Raw genomic sequence first — 20,565 nt, forward strand, 5'->3', positions numbered from 1 at the left:
GCTTTTTTCTTTCTTTCTTTCCATCCTTCCTTCCTTCTGTCCTTTCCTTCTTTCTTTCCTTCCTTGCTTCTTTCTTTCTTTCTTTCCATCCTTCCTTCCTTCTGTCCCTTCTTTCTTTCTTTCTTTCCATCCTTCCTTCCTTCTGTCCCTTCCTTCTGTCCTTTCCTTCTTTCCTTCCTTGCTTCTTTCTTTCTTTCTATCCTTCCTTCTGTCCCTTCCTTCTTTCCTTCCTTGCTTCTTTCTTTCTTTCCATCCTTCCTTCCCTTCCTTGCTTCTTTCTTTCTTTCCATCCTTCCTTCCCTTCCTTGCTTTTTTCTTTCTTTCTTTCTTTCTTTCTTTCTTTCTTTCCATCCTTCCTTCCTTCTGTCCCTTCTTTCTTTCTTTCTTTCCATCCTTCCTTCTGTCCCTTCTTTCTTTCTTTCTTTCTTTCCTCAATTCTGGGAACTGAAGTCCGCGACTCTTAAAAGAAAGAAAAGAAAGGAACAAAAGGAAAAAGAGAGAGGTGGCCAGCATCTCCCTTCAGCAGCCATTCTGCCCCCCCCAGCTGAACTCCTGACCCCAAAAGGGGGGTGAGCCCTCTGCAAGGGAGGGGCTCTGAGTCACTGCTTCCGGTTTCCAGAGCTATCCAATCACTTCCTCTTTCAAATACAGTTTGGTGGCTTTGAAGTCCAAAGCAACTAAGGAATTCTGGGAGTTGAAGTCCACCTGTCTTAAAGAGATAATGTTTGGAGAGTGTTTCCCAGTGTTTCCCAACCTTGGCCACTTGAAGATATCTGGACTTCAACTCCCAGAATTCCCCAGCTGGCGAATGCATTTGCTGGCTGGGGAATTCTGGGAGTTGAAATCCAGATATCTTCAAGTGGCCAAGGTTGGGAAACACTGCTATAGACAATATATATTGTGTGTCCGAGGGGGGGGGGGGAAGGGGATTTTAATTTAAATTTTGCATTCTTTTGAATACTTCAGACTCATTTTCCCAAGCCCCCCAAAATATTTGTTGATGTGAGTCTTTCAAACTTCTCATCCCAAATTAAGACTGATTCAGTCATTTTATTATATCAATCTTAATATCCTTCCTTCCTTCCTTCCTCCTTCCTTCCTCCTTCCTTCCTTCCTCCTTCCTTCCCTCCTTCCTTCTTCCTTCCTTCTTCCTTCCTCCTTCCTTCCTTCTTTCCTCCTTTCTTCCTTTCTTCCTCCTTCCTTCCTTCTTCCTTCCTCCTTCCCTCCTTTCTTCTTCCTTCCTCCCTCCTTCCTTTCTTCCTCCTTCCTTCCTCCCTCCCTCTCTTTCTTTCTTTCTTTCCTCAATGCCGCACGAATCCCAGCGACCGATTAGGTCCCACAGAGTGGGCCTTCTCCGGGTCCCGTCAACTAAACAATGTCAGTTGGCGGGCCCCAGGGGAAGAGCCTTCTCTGTGGCGGCACCAGCCCTCTGGAACCAACTCCCCCCGGAGATTAGAACTGCCCCTACTCTTCCTGCCTTCTGTAAACTCCTTAAAACCCACCTTTGCCGTCAGGCATGGGGGAACTGAAACATCTCCCCCTGGGCATGTTCAATTTATACATGGTATGTTTGTGTGTGTGTCTGTTAGTATATGGGGTCTTTTTTAAATCTTTAAATATTTTAAACTTGTCACATTATTTATGATTTGTTCCACGTGTTGTGAGCCGCCCCGAGTCTTTGGAGAGGGGTGGCATACAAATCTAAGTAATAAATAAATAAATAAATAAATAAATAAATTCTGGGAACTGAAGTCCACGACTCTTAAAAGAAAGAAAAGAAAGGAACAAAAGGAAAAAGAGAGAGGTGGCCAGCATCTCCCTTCAGCAGCCATTCTGCCCCACCCCCAGCTGAACTCCAGACTAGTGATGGGCGAACCCAACAGTGTTCGGGTTCGGCAAGTTTGGACGAACTTTACGCAAAATTCAGCCGAACCCTAACCGAACCCGAACCCCCGAACGCTGCGTGACGCTTCCAGGGGCGGAGCTTTGACATCACCGGCAGGTTGCTAAGGACGACAAGGTGATCACTTCCTGGATTCCATGGGAAAGTAAAATGGTGGCAAGTTTCTCGATGCGTTAAAGCCGCCCCTGAGGTGGTCCCCGCTGAGAAACTTGCCACCGTCTTACTTTCCCAATGGAGAAACACTCCCCACACACACCGCGTGTGCCCATCCTCCTTCTGATGTCAAAGCCCCGGCAGGGACCACCTCATAAAATAAACATGCTTATTTTTTACGAGGTGATCCCCACCGGGGCTTTGATGTCACAGAGACATCACTTCCTGGCCAGCCGAGGCGACCGAATGCCGAACGCGACCCCAAACTTTGCCCGAAGTTTCAAAAAATTTTGGGTTCGTGTTTGGCATACCGAACACCGCAAAATTCGGTACGGACCCGAATTGTGCAAGTTCGGTTTGCCCATCACTACTCCTGACCCCAAAAGGGATGTGTGAGCCCGGCTGCACTTGTATCTGTAGCACTAATTACAGCAGCCCCACCCAACCACAGGTGGCCTCATTTTCTCCTGTAATAATCCTTCAGTTGTTGTCTCCTATGCATCACTCTACGCATGCGTGGATGTGTCATTAATTCTTGTTCAGAATCCAGGGATGATACAGATGATTGATCTCCTCCTGGGCTGTCTGCCAAACTCCCCTCCTCCCTGTCACTCACGCTTCCTTGGTCAGAGGAGGCTTCGTCGGCAGATTCTACTGGGAGCAAAACAGGCCTGCGGCATGTGGATGTCTCCCCCACCTCCACCTCCACATTCCTTGGGGCAGGAACTGGGCCAGAACTAACCACAACATATATTTATATATTTATATTCAACATTCAATCAGGCAGCATGCAGAAGCTTCTGTTGCAAAACCCCTCCAGATTAATATCAAAATATTACTTTTATTTAGACCAGGCCTAAGGTCATTCAAGCAGATACCGGTAGATGTCTAGCTGTATTTTTCTGCATATTCCAAAAAAATGAAAAATGAAAAAAAAATAACATAAAAAATTAAAGCCCAAAGAGTTGGGTGGGAGGGGGGAAATCCCAGCTGTTCAATATCACCCCCACCCAAAGATTTATTTTATTTATTTATTAGAGTTGGAAGGGACCTTGTAGGTCATCTAGTCCAACCCCCTGCTGGTGCAGGAGACCCTATGCCACTCCAGACGAATGGCAGCCCAATCTCCCCTTGAAAGTCTCAAATGTTGGAGCTCTCACAACCTGCGCAGGCAACTTCTGTCCCACTGGTCGATCGCTCTCACCGTCAGAAGGTTCCTCCTTATTTCCAGGTTGAATCTCTCCTTGGTCAGTTTCCATCCATTATTTCTTCTGGTGTTTTGGAAAGCAGCCCGACACACACACCCTCCTCTCTGGGGCAGCCCCAGAAGTATTGGAAGACTGCTCTCATGTCCCCCCTGGTCCTTCTCTCTGCTGGACTATCCATGCCCAGTCCCTGCAACCTTCCCTCGTATGTTATAATCTCCACTCCCTTTATCATCCTGGTTGCTCTCTTCTGCACTTTCTCTAGAGCAGTGGTTTTCAACCTTTTTTGAGCCGCGGCACGTTTTTTACATTTACAAAATCCTGAGGCACACCACCAACCAAAAGGACACAAAATGACACTCTAACACATTGTGATGCATTGTACATCACCCTCTGCGGGGGCCTCTTATAAAAAGAAAAAGGTCAAATATCTATGTTTGGATAGACATAGGCAGCTGAGGCTTTATCTAGTGGTGGCAACATTTACCTCTGGTCATGACCGGGATTAGAAATCAGGACCATGGGGAGGAGTAGCAGCTTCAACTACTCACCACGGCCACACAATGACAAGTGTGCGGCAGCCTGAGTGAGAACCTTCCTGGGTGTGGATGAGAGGTGGCCTGCTATTGGTTCATTGCTAGTGGTTGGGATGAATCCTAAAAGGTGATTGGTCAGTGAGCGTTCCCTGTGCCTCTACTCTTCCTGTCGCTGATAGCTGGAGGGATGGTGAGCGGAATGTTTATGTTTGGATGGGGGCGGCTGGCAGCAGGCCAGATAAATGGCCTCTGCGGGCCGTACCTGGCATGCGGGCCGTAGTTTGGGGACCCATGTTTAATTTCCCCACGGCACACCTGACCATGTCTCATGGCACACTAGTGTGCCACGGCACACTGGTTGAAAAACACTGCTCTAGAGCAGTGGTTCCCAAACTTGGCAACTTTAAGACTTGTGGACTTCAACTCCCAGAATTCTCCAGCCAGCATAGCATAGCATAGCATGGTGGCGCAGCAGGTAGAGTGCTGTACTGCAGGCCACTGAAGCTGACTGTAGATCTGTAGGTCAGCGGTTCAAATCTCATCACCGGCTCAAGGTTGACTCAGCCTTCCATCCTTCTGAAGTGGGTCAAATGAGGACCTGGATTGTGAGGGCAATAGGCTGGCTCTGTTCAAAAGTCCTATTGCTAACATGTTGTAAGCCGCCCTGAGTCTAAGGAGAAGGGCGGCATAAAAATTGAATGAATGAATGAATGAATGAATGAATGAATGAGTGAATGAATGACTTTATTTATTTATCTATTTATCTATTTATCTATTTATCTATTTATCTAATTATCTAATTATCTAATTAATTATCTAATTAATTATCTAATTAATTATCTAATTATCTAATTAATTATCTAATTAATTATCTAATTATCTAATTAATTATCTAATTAATTATCTAATTATCTAATTAATTATCTAATTAATTATCTAATTATCTAATTATCTAATTATCTAATTATCTAATTATCTAATTATCTAATTATCTAATTATCTAATTATCTAATTATCTAATTATCTAATTATCTAATTATCTAATTAATCATTTAATTAATTGATTAATTGATTGATTGATTGATTGATTGATTGCTTTGTATGCCGCCCCTCTCCGTAGACTCGGGGCGGCATGACCCCATGAATGAATGAATGAAAGAATGAATAAATAGCATAGCATGGCATAGCGTAGCTGGCTAGAGAATTCTGGGATTTGAAGTCCACAAGTCTTACATTTGCCAAGTTTGGGAACCACTGCTCTAGAGTTTCAATGTCTTTTTTGCAGTGTGGGGACCAAAACTGGATGCAAGACTCTAGGTGTGATGTAAGTAAGGCTTTCTGGAGTGACATTAGCACCTCCCTAGTCCTAGATTGTATCCCTCTGTTAATGCAACTCAGGATTGTATTGGCCTTTTGGGCTGCTGCTGCCCATTGCTGGCTCTTATTGAGTTGGTTGTCCACCAAGACTCTGAGATCCCTCTCACAGTCACTGCTATTGACTGTGGTTTCACCCAGTTTGTATGTATGTCTTTGAGTTTTCTTACCTAGGTGCAGGATTCTACATTTCTCTGCATGGAATTTCATTTAATTTTATGTCAAGACAAATTCTTTGTGTGTCCAATCACACCTGGCCAATAAAATTCTATTCTATTCTATTCTATTCTATTGTTTGCGCCCTGTGTTCAAGTCCGTCAAGATCCATCTGGTTCCTGAGCCTGACCTCTATACTATTGGCTATTCCCACCACCTTGGTGTTTTCTGCAAATCTGGTTAAACCCCCTTCTTTAACCCAACAGGACCGACACAGACTTCAGAGGAGAATCAGAACTGCAGAAAAAACAATTGCTTCCAACCTGCCTTCCATTGAGGACCTGGATACTGCACGAGTGAAAAAGAGGGCGGGGGAAATATCTATTGACCCCTCGCATCCTGGACACAAACTGTTTCAACTCCTACCCTCAAAACATCGCTATAGAGCTCTGCACACCAAGACAACTAGACACAAGGACAGTTTTTCCCCATCGCCATCGCTCTGCCAAACAAATAATTCCCTCCACACTGTCAAAGTATTACTAAGTCTGCACTTCTATTTCTACTAGTTTTTTCTCATCATTTCTATCACCCATCTCCTCCCACTTAGGACTGTTACGTGTATCCTTAAGATTTTTATTAGTAATATTGTTTCCTTATTGCTTATTTGTACTCTATGACCATCATTAAGTGTCGTGCCTCATGATTCTTGACAAATGTATCTTTTCTTTTATGTACACTGAGAGCATATGCATCAAGGACAAATTTCTTGTGTGACCAATCACCCTTGGCCAATAAAGAATTATATTCTATTCTATTCCCTCACCTAGGTCATTTATGAATATATTAAAAGAGTCCTGGGCCTAGGACGGAACCTGGTGGTACCTGACTGCTTACTTCTCTCCATGTAGACTTTGATCCATTGAGGACTACTCGTTGAGTAGAGGTGCAGGTCACTGAAATGGTTAGCCAAGAACAAAACAGCCTTTCAACTAGAAAAATACCTGACAATGGGTCTGACCCAATACCATAGAACAGCACTCACTAGAGCAAGATTTGAGCAGTTAGATTCTATGGTCAAATATGGACAATTCCACCAAGTACCATATTTTGAGAGAACATGCATTTGCGGTGCACCAGAAATAGAAGACATTGCACATGTGCTACTCAATTGTAAACTATACTCCTCAGTAAGACCTCAGTATTTACAACCCCTACTTGACAAAATCACACACTGGGACTGTAATAAACAATTATCATATTTTCTTCAGGGTACAAACATATATGTAGTTTCTAGAACCGCTAAGTTTATAGTCAGGGGCAGGGCTGTTCAGATGAAACACGTTTTATAGAATATATTGGGGTGGCATGCAAAGGAGATGAACTCACTTAAGAATATTTTATATCAGTATCTTAGATTTGTTTAATATAATCCTTTGCACGAGTTATATTCTCATGTTTTACTACTCAATTTTAGCTTATTATACTGCATTTTAACTTATTATTTATTCAAATTCCCTCTATTTTAGCCAATTTTATTGTATTTTAACCAATCACAGTTTTATGACGACCGATGTGGTCCTTTTTCTCGCTTTGATATGGTCGATTGACTAATCAAATAAAGTTGATATTGATTGATTGAGTACAGTTGGTCAGCCAGTTGTTAATCTATCCGGTGGTGTAGCTGTCTATAACGCTAAATCACACTGCCAGACAACGCCGGTGGGTTTTCATTAATTTTTAATTATTCATTGCCGAAGGCGATAATATTTCTATGCAAAATACTCTCTTATATCTCCCCACCCCCAGCCCAGCCCAGCCCCCCAACCCCCTGCCGATCCTCGGTTGCGCCCCCCAACCACCCGTGAAATCACCCTGGGGGCTAGTTCTTTTTGATTTTTTATTTTATTTAAACCTCTCTTTTTTTTTTTTGGCATTTACGCAAAAGGGGGAACAAACCCATTTTTGTGTGCCCTGGCCGACTTCTTCCACTCCCATATCCCCATCGTTGTGGGGTGGGTGGGTGGGTGTGTATGGGGGGTGGCCGCGTAGGGCGATGGGTGGGGGGCACAGGGCTCCCGTCCCTGGGTTGAAAGCCCTTGACATGTGTCACTCCATCTCTGGAGTGAATGCTGAGCATAAGGGGAGGGAGGGAAGGTTGAGAACCCCCCTCCCTCTGTTAGCTCCCCCAAAATCAGGCCCAGCCTCTGGGGCTGGAAGCAGCCAAGTTCGCAGGATGGGGGGGCACCTTTGGAAACCGGGGTAATAAATAAATCTTTTTCTCTCTCTCTATACATATATATCTATATATTCCCTCCCTCCCCCCATTCCCCAGGCCAGTGGTATCTCCCAGCCTGGCATCGGCCACTGGGGGGGGGGGCACCCAGACCCCATCTACACCACCCCAAGCTGCCTCTTGGTTGTGCTCAGAAAAAAAAATATCCCCCCCCCATCTGCCTCCCTCTTTCTCCCCCCCCCTCACCCTTTAACCATGTTAAAGCACATAAAAGAAACCAACATTTGAAATTAAAAAAATGAGGGGGAGTGGTCTAGCATGTGGCGGGGGCAGCGGGGGTGTCAGCAGGGTGGAGGGGGCTTTTAAAAAAAACCCTCCCCAGAAGCCTCTCTTCATCGGATTGATCTCCTGCCTCCAATATATATATATCTATTTTCCTAACGCTGAGGACTAGTAACTTGATTTCATTTTTCAGCATCATTTGCATCAAAACAGCCAGGGGGAGGGCGGCTAGATAACCACAGAATGTGCCAACTGTTAAGCTGGGGGGTGGGGGCTTCTCCTTCTGAAAACTTTCCTGTTTTGTTTTTTTTTAAAGCTGCAATTCACAATTTCATTGCCCATCCCGACACAAACTTCGGACTTGTGAATTTTGCGTCTTGAATTTGAGGGTCTTGCTGCAGGGGACGTTCAAAGCGGTTTGGGTAGGAGGGGGACAGACATAATTTCTCTAACCCACCTTCTTCCTCTCCCCCTCCTTCCAATTTCTCTTGCTTTTTTTTTGCTTTTATGTACAAAAAAAGAAAAAAAAATAAGAATAATCCATTCCTCTTGGAAATGAGAAATTTTCCAATGGAAAACCGAAAACAATTCTCAGAAGTAGATTATTTTTCCCCCTTTTAAAAACTGTTTCTCCTTTATATATTTGATTTTTGTTTTGTTTTGTTTTTTCATAACATCACACACAGCCGCACCAAAAAAGACTTGATATGACCGCAAAAAAGAATCACAGGACATAGAAAAAAAATTATTTTTGTTGTTGTTGCTGTTGATCTTTTCTCTCTCTCTCTCTCTCTCTCTCTGTTTCTCCTCTTCCTCCCCTTCCCTTCCATGGAAAGAAAAAATATATATAAATTGCTGCAATATAATAAAATTCTTTTTTTTTCTTTTTGTCCATTCTTGAAGCTGCAGAGGACTCCTCATGTACTACTCCAAAGCAAATCAAAAAGTAAGAAGAGTCAAAAAAGGGAAAAAAAATGCGACTGGAAAAAAATAAAAGCAATTTTTATATATATGTGACCGTTACGTCGCATCTATGATGAATAAAATTCCTAAGTTGTTTGGCTGTTCTGTACAAGCACAATTTCTTCCCCAAGTCTTGATTTGAATCAACATTCCTCAACGTCTGCAACTTTTAAGACGATGGGCCTCAACTCCCAGAATTGCCTGGCACGAATGCACTCTTTTCGAGATGTACACTCTTATAATCCCTTCCTCTGCCATCTCTCCATTCTTGGAGATAGGAGAATAAAAGAGGCTGGGGAATTCTGGGAGTTGAAGTCCACCCATCTTAAAAGTTGCCAAGGTTGAGAAATGTTACTTTAATTAAAGTAAATTGTTTTCGCTCAAAATCCTGAAGGGAAAGAAGGAAAGATCATTTTTCTTCCTTTCTGGGGTGTGTATATAAAAAAACCAATACTTTAAAAAGCAAAACGGAGGGTGTTTCGAACCCTTTGCAGAGGGTATATGTGTGTGTTCTCCCAATTGTTTCCATCCTGTACACTAATGAAAACTGCAAAAGTCCAAAGTTTTGTCAATTTTTCCTTCCATCGACACCCTGGGAACTCTGCCTCCGATGCACACAGAAGATGGAAACAGATCGGATTCTTCTGCTTGTAGGAGAAAAAATAAATAAAATGAAAAATCCCTTCCTTCCTTCCTTCCCTCCCTCCTTCCCTTTTCAATTCCTTCTCCCTCAAATCCTTCTTTTCTTCCTTCAATCCCTCCATTCCTCCCTCCCTCCTTCCCTCTTTCCTTCCTTCCCTTCCCAAATCCTGACCAGCTTCCTGCTTTCCGATTAAAAGAGATCAGAATCGAAGGACCCTCCCTCCTTTTTTTCCCTCCTCCCCACCCTGTATATGACCGCATGCAAGAGCTAGCTGTTGGGGGACTGGGTTGGGGGGGGAAGGCAGGAGGTCAGAAGCCCCCTCAGTTGCGCTGCGGGGAGGGGGGATAAAACAAACGAGGGCATCGCCACGCGAGTTGGACAAGAAGAAGAAGAAAAAGCACACCGTCGGTTTTCCCCCACCCTTTCCCCGTCCGAGTCTTAAAGAAGAAACGCAAAGTAAGGGCGTATCTCGAGGCGTCGGCCCATCACCCCACCCCCCCAAAAGAGAGTGACCCACGGCTAAGTCCCGGGGGTGGGTGGGCAAGAGGCAGGGGCGCTCCTCCGCTCCAGAGGCAGCTCCGGCGATGCGGTTGCAGAGTTGACGATTGGTTGGTCGGTTAGGTGGAATTCGGGATCCCTTTTGTTCTTTCCCCCGTGGGGGAAATTTAGTTCATCGCTCTAAAGTCTCTCGCGAGCCGGAATCCAGATATAAGGACCCGAGAGTTCCTCCACGATTCTCTTGATCTTGTGGTAAACCTCTTCGAAGCTCTCTCCTTCTACGATGGCTGGAGGGGAGAGAAGCACAGACCGTAAAATCACCTGCCTACAACGCCCTTCCTCTCAACGACTACTCAAGCTTCAACCACAGCAACGCACGAGCACACAACAGATAAAAAACTTAAACCGCTCCAAACTCGCCGACTTTAGTAAACAAGCAGTTGATGCCCGAAACTCACTACCGGACTCTGTAGTATCATCACAAAAAACCCCAAAATTTCAGCCTTAGACTACCCACTGTTGACCTCTCTTGATTCCTAAGAGGTCAGTAAGGGGCGTGAATAAGTCAGGGTGTCCAGAGGGAAAGCATTTTGGAATTCTCTGATATTTCCCTGACATTTCCCTGTACCTTACGATCTAGTTAATCAGCATCAACTAATCTGCATCATCTAGTTAATCTATGTTAACTAATCTAGTCAATGACGTCATCTATGACCTTGCGCAGTCGTGGATGACGTCATACCAAATGGCTAAGCCATGGAGAAACATCCATAGATGAGGAAGCAAGTTCTTGCCACAGTTATGCTCATTTTTGCTTGACTCCATTAGGCAGCAAGATCCATGTTTATTTCTTTACATTATTTTCCCCTGGCTTTTAAACATTTTAATAGAGTTTGTTTTTCTTCTCTGATTTATTCTGGTTGTTTCACAAAATCCCCTGATAACTCCCTGATATTTCCTGAACTGCCGATTTCCCGGATAATTCCCTGATTTTCCTGTTTTCCAGGTTTGCTGGACACCCTGATAAGTGGTGTCCAGCACCCTGGTCCTAATGTTTCTTTTTCTTTTTACTAGTATCATGCATATAAATACAATTATATCTTTGTATACCACCAAGACGTGCTTGACAAAACAAAACAAATTAAATAAATAAATAAGAGAGGCAGAGCATCATGGGACGAGACAGGAGGGCAGGTGGGGTTTTCACTTAACACCTTCTGGGATTGTTACGGGTGCAGACCCGTCAGTGTGAGATTTTGTTTCTGTGCACATGCGGCAAGTGAAATCTTGCGCAAGGATGCTCTCGCGCACAAGATTTCATCAATTTTCAGCAACTTCTTTGCTTCCACGCAGGCACAGAAGCAAAACAATGCCGAAAATTGGCAAAATATCGCATGCAGGGTAAGTGCATGTGGACTAGAAACTTGGTACGACAGATCTTTTAAAAATAATAATAATAATAATAGTAATAGTGATGATAATAATAATAATAATAATTCAATTATTCAAATCCAGCATAGTGATCTCATTTGCTGTGTTGTACTGACATAATAATAATAATAATAATAATAATAATAATAATAATGAAGCTGTGGATTCGAACCTACCTGAAAAGCATTCCGTAAATTCCTGCTCCAGTTTTGTAGCTCTGTCGAAGGCCTTTCGTGCCTGCTCCTCCGTTATCCGCTTGTTAATTTCTCTGCAGGGCGGGTCAAAAAACGGACATTCGGCACACGAACAAGCTCCCAAGGCCCCACAGGCTGCCTCGTTTGTTTCAACCCTCAGCACATGGGCAGAGAGCCCCACTGGGATTCCTCCTCCTCCTCCTCCTCCTCACGTGCTGAAACTGCTCAGCGTCCAAGAGAAACTGCCTGGAGCAGTGATGGTGAGCCTTTTTTGGTCCGTGTGCCAAAAGTGTGTGTGTGTGTGCCTGCTAGCATGCGCACACCTGCCCACACCCATTCCCTCCCCCCAATGCAAGCACACACCCACCCTGTACTGCCCCTGCACAAGCGCACAATCCCCCCCATCCGTGTGCATGCGCACAGGCCTCACTGAAGCCTGGGATGGTGGGAAAAAACGGACAAACGGGCAAACCAGAAGTTGGAAAAATGCACTTCCGGTGTGCCCATTATACTGTTTTTTTGAAGCTTCCTGAAGGCTCCAGAATGCGAAAACAGCACAACGACAAACCGGAAGTCCGTTTTTCCAAACTTCCGGTTTGCCTGTTGGGTGGTTTTTTTACACTGGGGCTTCAAGAAGATTCCTTGAAGCTTCTCAGAAGTCAAAAATCAGCATAATGACAAACCAGAAGTCCGTTTTTCCAAGCTTCCGGTTTGCCTGTGGGGCAGTTTTTCGCACTCTGAGGCTTCAGGAAGCTTCCTTGAAGCCTCCGGAGGGCGAAAGGGCCTTCCCCAAGGCCAAAAACCAGCTGACTGGCATACACATGTATGCTGGAGCATAGGGCAGCACCTCACGTGCCCTCTGATGTGGCTCCACATGTCACCTGTGGCCTATGTTCTCCATCACGAGCCTAGAGGGATAGACTCCTCTCGATTATGGAAGCTCCAGCTGGTTGGAAATGATGGGAAGGGTGGTCTCACCCATTTATAGTTAGGGAAGGGTGGAATTTGAGCCAATGAAGTGAGTTTCTATCCCTGAGATGATGGTCACTTGGACCATTCTCTTTAATGGAGAAAGGACGGGAGTTTCTTCACTGATCGGGACCAAGGAGGCACAATCTGAGGTTAGTTGGGGGAAAGGTTAGAAGTAATGTGAGAAGATATTATTTGACTGAAAGAGGAGTAGATGCTTGGAACAAACTTCCAGCAGACGTGGTAGATAAATCCACAGGAACTGAATGTAAACATGCCTGGGATAAATATATATCCATCCTAAGATAAAATACAAGAAATAGTATAAGGGCAGACTAGATGGACCATGAGGTCTTTTTCTGCCGTCAATCTTCTATGTTTCTATGTTTCTACCTAGCCTGCATGTCCCAGACTGCCCCTAAACATGGAAGCTCCATCTCCCCAAACTCCTTCTAGCCAAAGGTGGAGCAAACTGCTGGCTTTCCTGGATCTTGTGTTGGGGAGTCCCACAGCATGATCCCCCTCCATCGACGAAAATTCCTTCCAGCCAAGGATGGAGCCAGGGCAAACTCCTGGCTTTCCTGGTCTTGTGGCAGGGAGTTCCACGTCTCTCTTTTGCCCATCAGACCCCCTCCCCCCCAAGATTGCGGAAGAAGGACAAGGCTCTCCCGCAAGCCCCTAAACTCCCCACCCACCCCACGTGGGACCCCCTCTACTCACAAAACATTCTCGAGGGAGCGTGGTCGGATGAAAATGGCGATGGGGTGAAGCTGAGCGGCTTGAAGCCTCCGGACGGCATTGGCAGAAACGTCCAAAATGCAGTGCTTGCCCTGGAAGAGGTGGGGAAGAGGACGATGGGCTCAGGAATCCCACCCACCCCAAGAGAGCACATATGGGATGGTTTGCGTTGGTCTATATACAGAGATGCCTCTCGTTTGTCGCCTATATAACAACTCCCACTCTCAGCTAGTTGAGGTGGTTGGGAACGGAGTCCCCCCTCCCAAAATGATGGATTACGATTGGAGGGGGGAATGACCCTAGAAAGCCTCCCTCGGTTTTGGACTCTCTCCTTCTCTCTCTGTCCCTCTCTCTCTCTCTCTCCAGCTCTCTTTTTCTCCATTTCTCACTCATTCTAGTTCCCTCTCTGTCCTCCCTCTTTCCACCTCTCTTTTTCTCTCCCTCTTTTTCTTTCTCCTTCTCCATCTTTCTCTCTCTCTCCCTCTCTGCCCTTTTTCTCTTTCTAACTCCTCTCTTTTTCTCTCCCTCTCTCTCCCTCTCTATTTTTCTCTTTCTCTCTCCTTCTCTTTCTCCCCAACTCTCCTTCTCTCTCTCCTTCCCATTCTCTCTCTTTCTCTCACTCTCTACGCCTCCCATTTTCTCCCTTTCATTCTCATTCTCTCTATCCTCCCTTTTTCCACCTTTCTCTCTTTTTCTCTCTCCTTCTATCCCTCTCTCTTTTTCTTTCCCCTTTCTCCTTCTCTCTCTATCTTTCTCTGTGCCTCATTCTTTCTCTCTCTCCAACTCCCATTTTCTTTCTCTCCTCTCTCACCCCTCTCTTATTCTTTCTATCCCTCTCTCCCTCTACTTCTCTATTTTTCTCCCGCTTTCTCTCTCCCCATCTCTTTCTCTCCTCTCTCTCCTTCCCACCCTCTTCCACCTCTTTCTCTTTCTATCTCCTTCTCTCTCGCCATCTTTCTCTCCCTTTCTCTCTCATTCTCTCTCCTCTTTCTCCTTCCCACTTTCTGTCCCTCTCTTTCCACCTCTCTTTTTCTTTTTCTATATCCTTCTGTCTTCCCCATCTTTCTCTCCTTCTTTCTCTTCCTTTCTCTCATTCTCTCCCTCCCTCCCTCTGTCCCTCTCCCCATCTCTCTTTTTGTCTCTTCTCTCTCTTTCTCTTTTTTTCTCTATCTGTTTCTTTCTCTCCATCTCTCATTCTCTCTCTCCTTCCCACCCTCTGTCCCTCTCTTTCCATCTCCCTTTTTCTCTTTCTATCTCATTTTCTCTCCATCTTTCTCTCCCTTTCTCTCTCATTTCCCTCCCTCCCTCTCTCTGTCCCCATCTCTTTTTTTCTCTTTTCTCTCTCTTTCTCTCCCAATTTCTCTTTCTCTCCCTCTCTCTTTCCCCCTCCCTCTTTCCTTCTTGCGCCACCTGCAGATGATTCCGCTTGCTCGTCTCCGTGTCCTGCCACTTACCTGCTCAGCCACCTCCCGTACAGATTGGACGCTGGTCCCATAAAGGTGACTGTTGTACTGTCCAGCCTCGATGAATTTGTGGCTTTGAATGTCCTTCTCCATCTTCTCCCGTGAAGCCACAAAGTGGTAATCCCGGCCATCCACCTCGTATTCCCGTTTCGGCCGCGTGGTATCTGCCAGGGAGACTTTACGTCACTCCCTTCCAGCAGAGGTTGGAGGAAAGCCTTTTCCATAGGACTATGCCCTGCACTCCCACCCCCTCCCACCAAATCCCTTTCCCCAGATCCGGCAATCCAAACCCCATAACATCCCTCACCAGTGGAAGTGGGGACCCTTCTGTTGTGGACTCACGTGGGACGCAAGATCCAAATTTGTCTGGAAATTCAGAGAGGAGGTCATCGTTGACTCGGTCCTTGGTGGGCCCCAAAATAATGATCGGGCGGGCATAATGAACTGGAATGAAAGGCAGAGAAGTTTAAAAAGGGGGAAGGGGGTCATGATGGGAAAGCGACAGGAGGAGAGGAACAAGCAAGGACCTCGAAACCTCAAAACACTGAGACAGACGGTGTGCAAATTTAGATAGGGTACAAATGTTGTGCAAATGTCCAAATGTTGTGTAGATATGGTACGAATGTTGTGCAAATGTCCAAATGTTGTGTAGATATGGTACGAATGTTGTGCAAATGTCCAAATGTTGTGTAGATATGGTATGAATGTTGTATAAATGTTCGAATATCGTGCAAATGTAGATAGGGTCCGAATGTTGTGCAAATGTCCAAATGTTGTGTAGATATGGTACAAATGTTGTGCAAATGTCCAAATGTTGTGCAAATGTAGATAGGGTGCAAATGTTGTGAAAATGTCCGAATGTCATGGAAATGTAGATAGGGTACGAATGTTGTGAAAATGTTTGAATATTGCGCAAATCCGAATGTCGTGCAAATGTTGAAATGTTGTGTAGATATGGTACAAATGTTGAAGTAATGTCCGAATGTCATGGAAATGTAGATATGTTACAAATTTATTTATTTATTATTTATATTTATATGCCACCCATTCCAATAGGGCAGGGGGAATACAAATGTCCAAATGTCGTGGAAATGTAGATATGGTATCAATGTCATGAAAATGTCCAAATGTCGTGAAAATGTAGATATGGTATCAATGTCATGAAAATGTCCAAATGTCGTGGAAATGTAGATATGGTATCAATGTCATGAAAATGTCCAAATGTCATGGAAATGTAGATATGGTATCAATGTCATGAAAATGTCCAAATGTCATGGAAATGTAGAGAGGATACGAATATTGTACAAATATCTGAAGTACGACCACTTCTGTAGACTTAACGACTTTAGCTGTATCCCTTTGGTCATGTGATCAAAATTCAGACGGCTGGTCACTGACTCGTTTATGACAGGGAGGGTCACTTTTTTGCAACCTTCCGATGAGCAAAATCAGTGGGGGGAAGCCAGGTTCACTTAACAACTATATGAGTCAGTTAACGACTGGGCCAAGAAAGGTTGGAAGACGGAAAAGGATTTTGTGTGTGTGTGTTGCCCTCACCTTCCATTTGCACAACGGTTTCGTAGCTCAACACGGCGTCTTCTCGACCTGCAGAAGAAATGTAGGGAACGCAGTCAAATTATCTTCTTTGGAAGGATTCTGCTGGGTGCCGCGACTTGCACCAGCAGGAAGAGAGGAGGAGGAGGAAAAAGAGGAGGAGGAGGAAGATAGGAGGAAACATAGAAACATAGAAGACTGACGGCAGAAAAAGACCTCATGGTCCATCTAGTCTGCCCTTATACTATTTCCTGTATTTTTATCTTAGGATGGATCTATGTTTATCCCAGGCATGTTTACATTCACTGACTGTGGATTTACCAACCACGTCTGCTGGAAGTTTGTTCCAAGCATCTTCTACTCTTTCAGTCAAATAATATTTTCTCATGTTGCTTTTGATCTTTTCCCCAACTAACCTCAGATTGTGTCCCCTTGTTCTTGTGTTCACTTTCCTATTAAAAACACTTCCCTCCTGAACCTTATTTAACCCTTTAACATATTTAAATGTTTCGATCATGTCCCCCCTTTTCCTTCTGTCCTCCAGACTGTACAGATTGAGGTCATGAAGTCTTTCCTGATACGTTTTATGCTTCAGACCTTCCGCCATTCTTGTAGCCCGTCTTTGGACCCGTTCAATTTTGTCAATATCTTTTTGTAGGTGAGGTCTCCAGAACTGGACACAGTATTATTCCAAATGGGGTCTCACCAGCGCTCTATATAGCGGGATCACAATCTCCCACTTCCTGCTTGTTATACCTCTAACTATGCAGCCAAGCATCCTACTTGCTTTTCCTACCGCCTGACCACACTGCTCACCCATTTTGAGACTGTCAGAAATCACTACCCCTAAATCCTTCTCTTCTGAAGTTTTTGCTAACACAGAACTGCCAATACAATACTCAGATTGAGGATTCCTTTTCCCCAAGTGCATTATTTTACATTTGGAAACATTAAACTGCAGTTTCCATTGCTAAATCATTTACCATATTACAGACACCTCCAGAAATATCAACCCTATTGCACACTTTAGAGTCATCGGCAAATAGGCAAACCTTCCCTACCAAACCTTCCCCTATGTCACTAACAAAGATATTAAAAGGAATAGGACCCAGAACAGACCCTTGTGGCACACCGCTTGTAACCTGACTCTGCTCAGAATACTCGCCATTCACAATAACTCTCTGTTGTCTACTCTTCAGCCAGTTGCAAATCCACTGAACTATCCAGGGATTAAGTCCAATCTTCACTAATTTATCTATCAGCTCTTTATGTGGAACCATATCAAAGGCTTTGATGAAGTCCAGATAGGCAATATCCAGGGCACCACCTTCATCCAACACCTTTGTGACATAGTCAAAGAACTCAATGAGATTAGTCTGACACGATTTGCCTTCAGTAAAGCCATGCTGATTTGGGTCCAATAAGTTATTGTTTTTTAGTTGCTGATTTATCCTCTTTTTGAATAGAGTCTCCATCATTTTAACTATAACTGATGTCAAGCTAACTGGCCTGTAGTTACCAGCTTCTTCTCTACTGCCCTTCTTGTGGATAGGCACAACACTGGCCATTCTCCAATCCTCAGGAACATCTCCTGTTAACAGGGATTGGTTAAACAAATCAGTCAGGGGGGTAGCAATGACAGATCTGAGTTCTTTAAGAACTCTGGGGTGGATGCCATCTGGACCCATTGCCTTATTTATCTTTAATCGTTCAAGTTCTTCTAAGACATCAGCTTCTAAGATCACTGGAGCTGAATCCGTACAGCTGGAAGCAATGCTATATTCCTCTATAGTATTATATTGTAAGGTGTCTTTTGAAAACTGAACAGAAGTAGCTATTGAAATGGTCAGCGATCTCCTTATTCCCATCAATGCATGTATTATTCCCGGTACTAAGCTTTGTGATGCTGCAGCTTTTCTTCTTCCTATCACTAATATATCTGAAGAAGGTTTTATCCCCCTTCTTTACAGATTTGGCAATTTCTTCCTCTTTTGAGGCGTTAGCAGCATATATTATCTGTTTCGCCTCCTTCTGTCTCATTTTATACACCTCTCTATCAGCTATACTTCCAGACTCTTTATACCTCCTATAGGCAGCCTTTTTTTCATTGACTATAGCCCTTACATCATTGCTAAAGAGGAGGAGGAGGAGGAGGAGGAAGAGGAGGAAAAAGAGGAGGAAGGGCGGAAGAGAAGTGGAGGGGGAGGAAGATGAAGAGGAAGAAGGGGAGGAGGTATAGAGTAGGGGAGGAAGAGAAGAGGAGGAGGAAAGGAAAAGAGGAGGAAGAGGAGAGGAAGAGGGAAGGAAGAGAGGAGGAGGAGGAGGAGGGGAGAAGAGGGAGAAGAAGGATGAAGAGGCAGAGAAGTTGGAGGAGGAAGAGGTGGAGGAGGAGAGGAGAAGGAAAGAGAGGAGGAGGAGGAAGAAGAGGAGGATCAGGAAGAGAAGGGGAGAAGAGGAGAAGTGAGAGGAGGAGGAAGAAAAGGAGGAGTGGGAGGAGGCGGAGGACCAGGGACAGTGGAGAGAAACGGAGTGCAAGCAGGGAAGGGGATAGATGGAACGGGGGGGAGCTCAGAGACCAACACCCACCTTGAGAGCCTGATCCAGGGCCCCGATCCTGGAGGAGGAAGGAAGGAAGAGAAAAATAAGGAAGAGAAAGAGGAGCATAGAGAAAGAGAGAGGAACGGACATGTGGAGGCACCTCTGTTTCTATCATGGAGATGGGTTTTGGTGGTGGTGGGTCCGTGTTTGTGGTCACTGGAGGGACATTCCTCCTTAAAACATGCGTGGGAATCTTCTTCCCCATCCTCCACATGTGGACAAAGGGCACCACTCTGTCCGGGAGTGTCCACAGGTCCGTAGGATCCCGCTTGGATGTGCTTGCTCCTTGGACACTAAAGTGTCATGCCGGTACTGGTGTGCTGCGCATCCCAGCATGTTTTTGCTTCTGCGCATGCACAGGGAGCAAAATCTCTGGAGGAGACGCGCACACACACAACATTTTGGTGTGGGTTTTTTTTTGCTTCCGCGCATGCACAAAAGAAAAAAAAACACTGAAATGTCACACATGCACAGAAATGTCTGAGCAATATTTTTTTTTTCCATGCTGCAGAAGAACATCTTTTAGGCCAATTCAGAGCAGATCCCTCTACACACACACACACACACACACACACACACACCACACACAAAAAAGCACACACACTGTAGCCATCTCGGAGCTCGGTTCCCTGACCTCATCCCCTTGGTGGACTTCCACTCCCAGAATTCCCCAGTCGGCAATCCAGCAAACCGATGATGGGTGTTACAGGAGGCCCTTGAGTTATGGTGACAGCTGGGACCAGGATCTCCACATCGCTTAGTGACAACAATCCTTGCAGTCCCATCTGAGGTTCTTAATGGAATCACGTGGGGTCGTTAGGCGGGAACCTCCTTTAACCAATGTCTGCATTGGTTGTCGATCGGTTTCCAGTCACAATTCAAAGCATTGGTTATGACCTATAAAGCCCTCCATGGCATTCGACCAGAATATCTCTGGGACCGTCTTCTGCCGCACGAATCCCAGCAACAGATTACGTCCAACAGAGTTGGCCTTCTCCGGGTCCCGTCGACTAAACAATGTCGTCTGGTGGGATCCAGGGGAAGAGCCTTCTCTGTGGCGGCCCTGACCCTCTGGAACCAACTCCCCCCAGATATCAGAGTTGCCCCCACCCTCCTTGCCTTTTGTAAGCTTCTTAAAACCCACCTCTGTCATCAGGCATGGGGGAATTGAGATATTCCCTTCCCCCTAGGCTTACAAAATTTATGCATGGTATGTCAGTATGTATGATTGGTTTCTTAAATTGGGGTTTTTAAACTACTTTTAATATTAGATTCGTTTATATTGTTTTTTACTGTTGTTAGCCGCCCCGAGTCTATAGAGAGGGGCGGCATACTAATAAATAAATAAATAAATAAATAAATAAATAAATAAACAAACAAACAAACAAACAAACAAACAAACAAACCTCCTGTCAGCTTTGCTAGGTTGGAAGGAAGGAAGGAATGCAACATTTCCTACTGTCTTCCCCAGTGTTTTGCAAGCAGGCAGCAGGGAAGTAAGTGGCTGATGCACAAGAGTGTGTGAGTGGCAGGGGAGATGTGACAAGGATACACAAGGTGTCAAAGGAAGTGAGGGAGGCAGGGGGGCAGAGGGAGGGTCTTGTGAAGGTATAAGGATATGGTGAAACTTGGGAAGGGTGCATGGGTAGTGGAGAGGTGCAGCAATGCT

General features: G+C 45.0%; 1 protein-coding gene across 2 annotated transcripts in view; it reads right to left on the minus strand.

The window, feature by feature from the left end:
- Positions 1–10,097: 10,097 nt before the first annotated feature.
- Positions 10,098–20,565, minus strand: part of DLG4 (discs large MAGUK scaffold protein 4) — a 145,634-nt gene continuing 135,166 nt past the window's right edge. For both annotated transcript variants that reach the window (XM_070729671.1, XM_070729670.1), the window contains exons 17-23: positions 18,885–18,912; positions 16,302–16,349; positions 15,087–15,188; positions 14,736–14,908; positions 13,264–13,373; positions 11,557–11,648; positions 10,098–10,236 (exon numbers count right to left, since the gene is read on the minus strand). In XM_070729671.1, the coding sequence (XP_070585772.1) occupies positions 10,130–10,236; positions 11,557–11,648; positions 13,264–13,373; positions 14,736–14,908; positions 15,087–15,188; positions 16,302–16,349; positions 18,885–18,912 (660 nt within the window). In that variant the 3' untranslated portion in view covers positions 10,098–10,129. The remainder of the gene's footprint in view (positions 10,237–11,556; positions 11,649–13,263; positions 13,374–14,735; positions 14,909–15,086; positions 15,189–16,301; positions 16,350–18,884; positions 18,913–20,565) is intronic.

Source organism: Erythrolamprus reginae, chromosome Z (genome assembly GCF_031021105.1).
Source record: "Erythrolamprus reginae isolate rEryReg1 chromosome Z, rEryReg1.hap1, whole genome shotgun sequence".
In the NCBI taxonomy this organism is placed as follows: domain Eukaryota; kingdom Metazoa; phylum Chordata; class Lepidosauria; order Squamata; family Dipsadidae; genus Erythrolamprus; species Erythrolamprus reginae.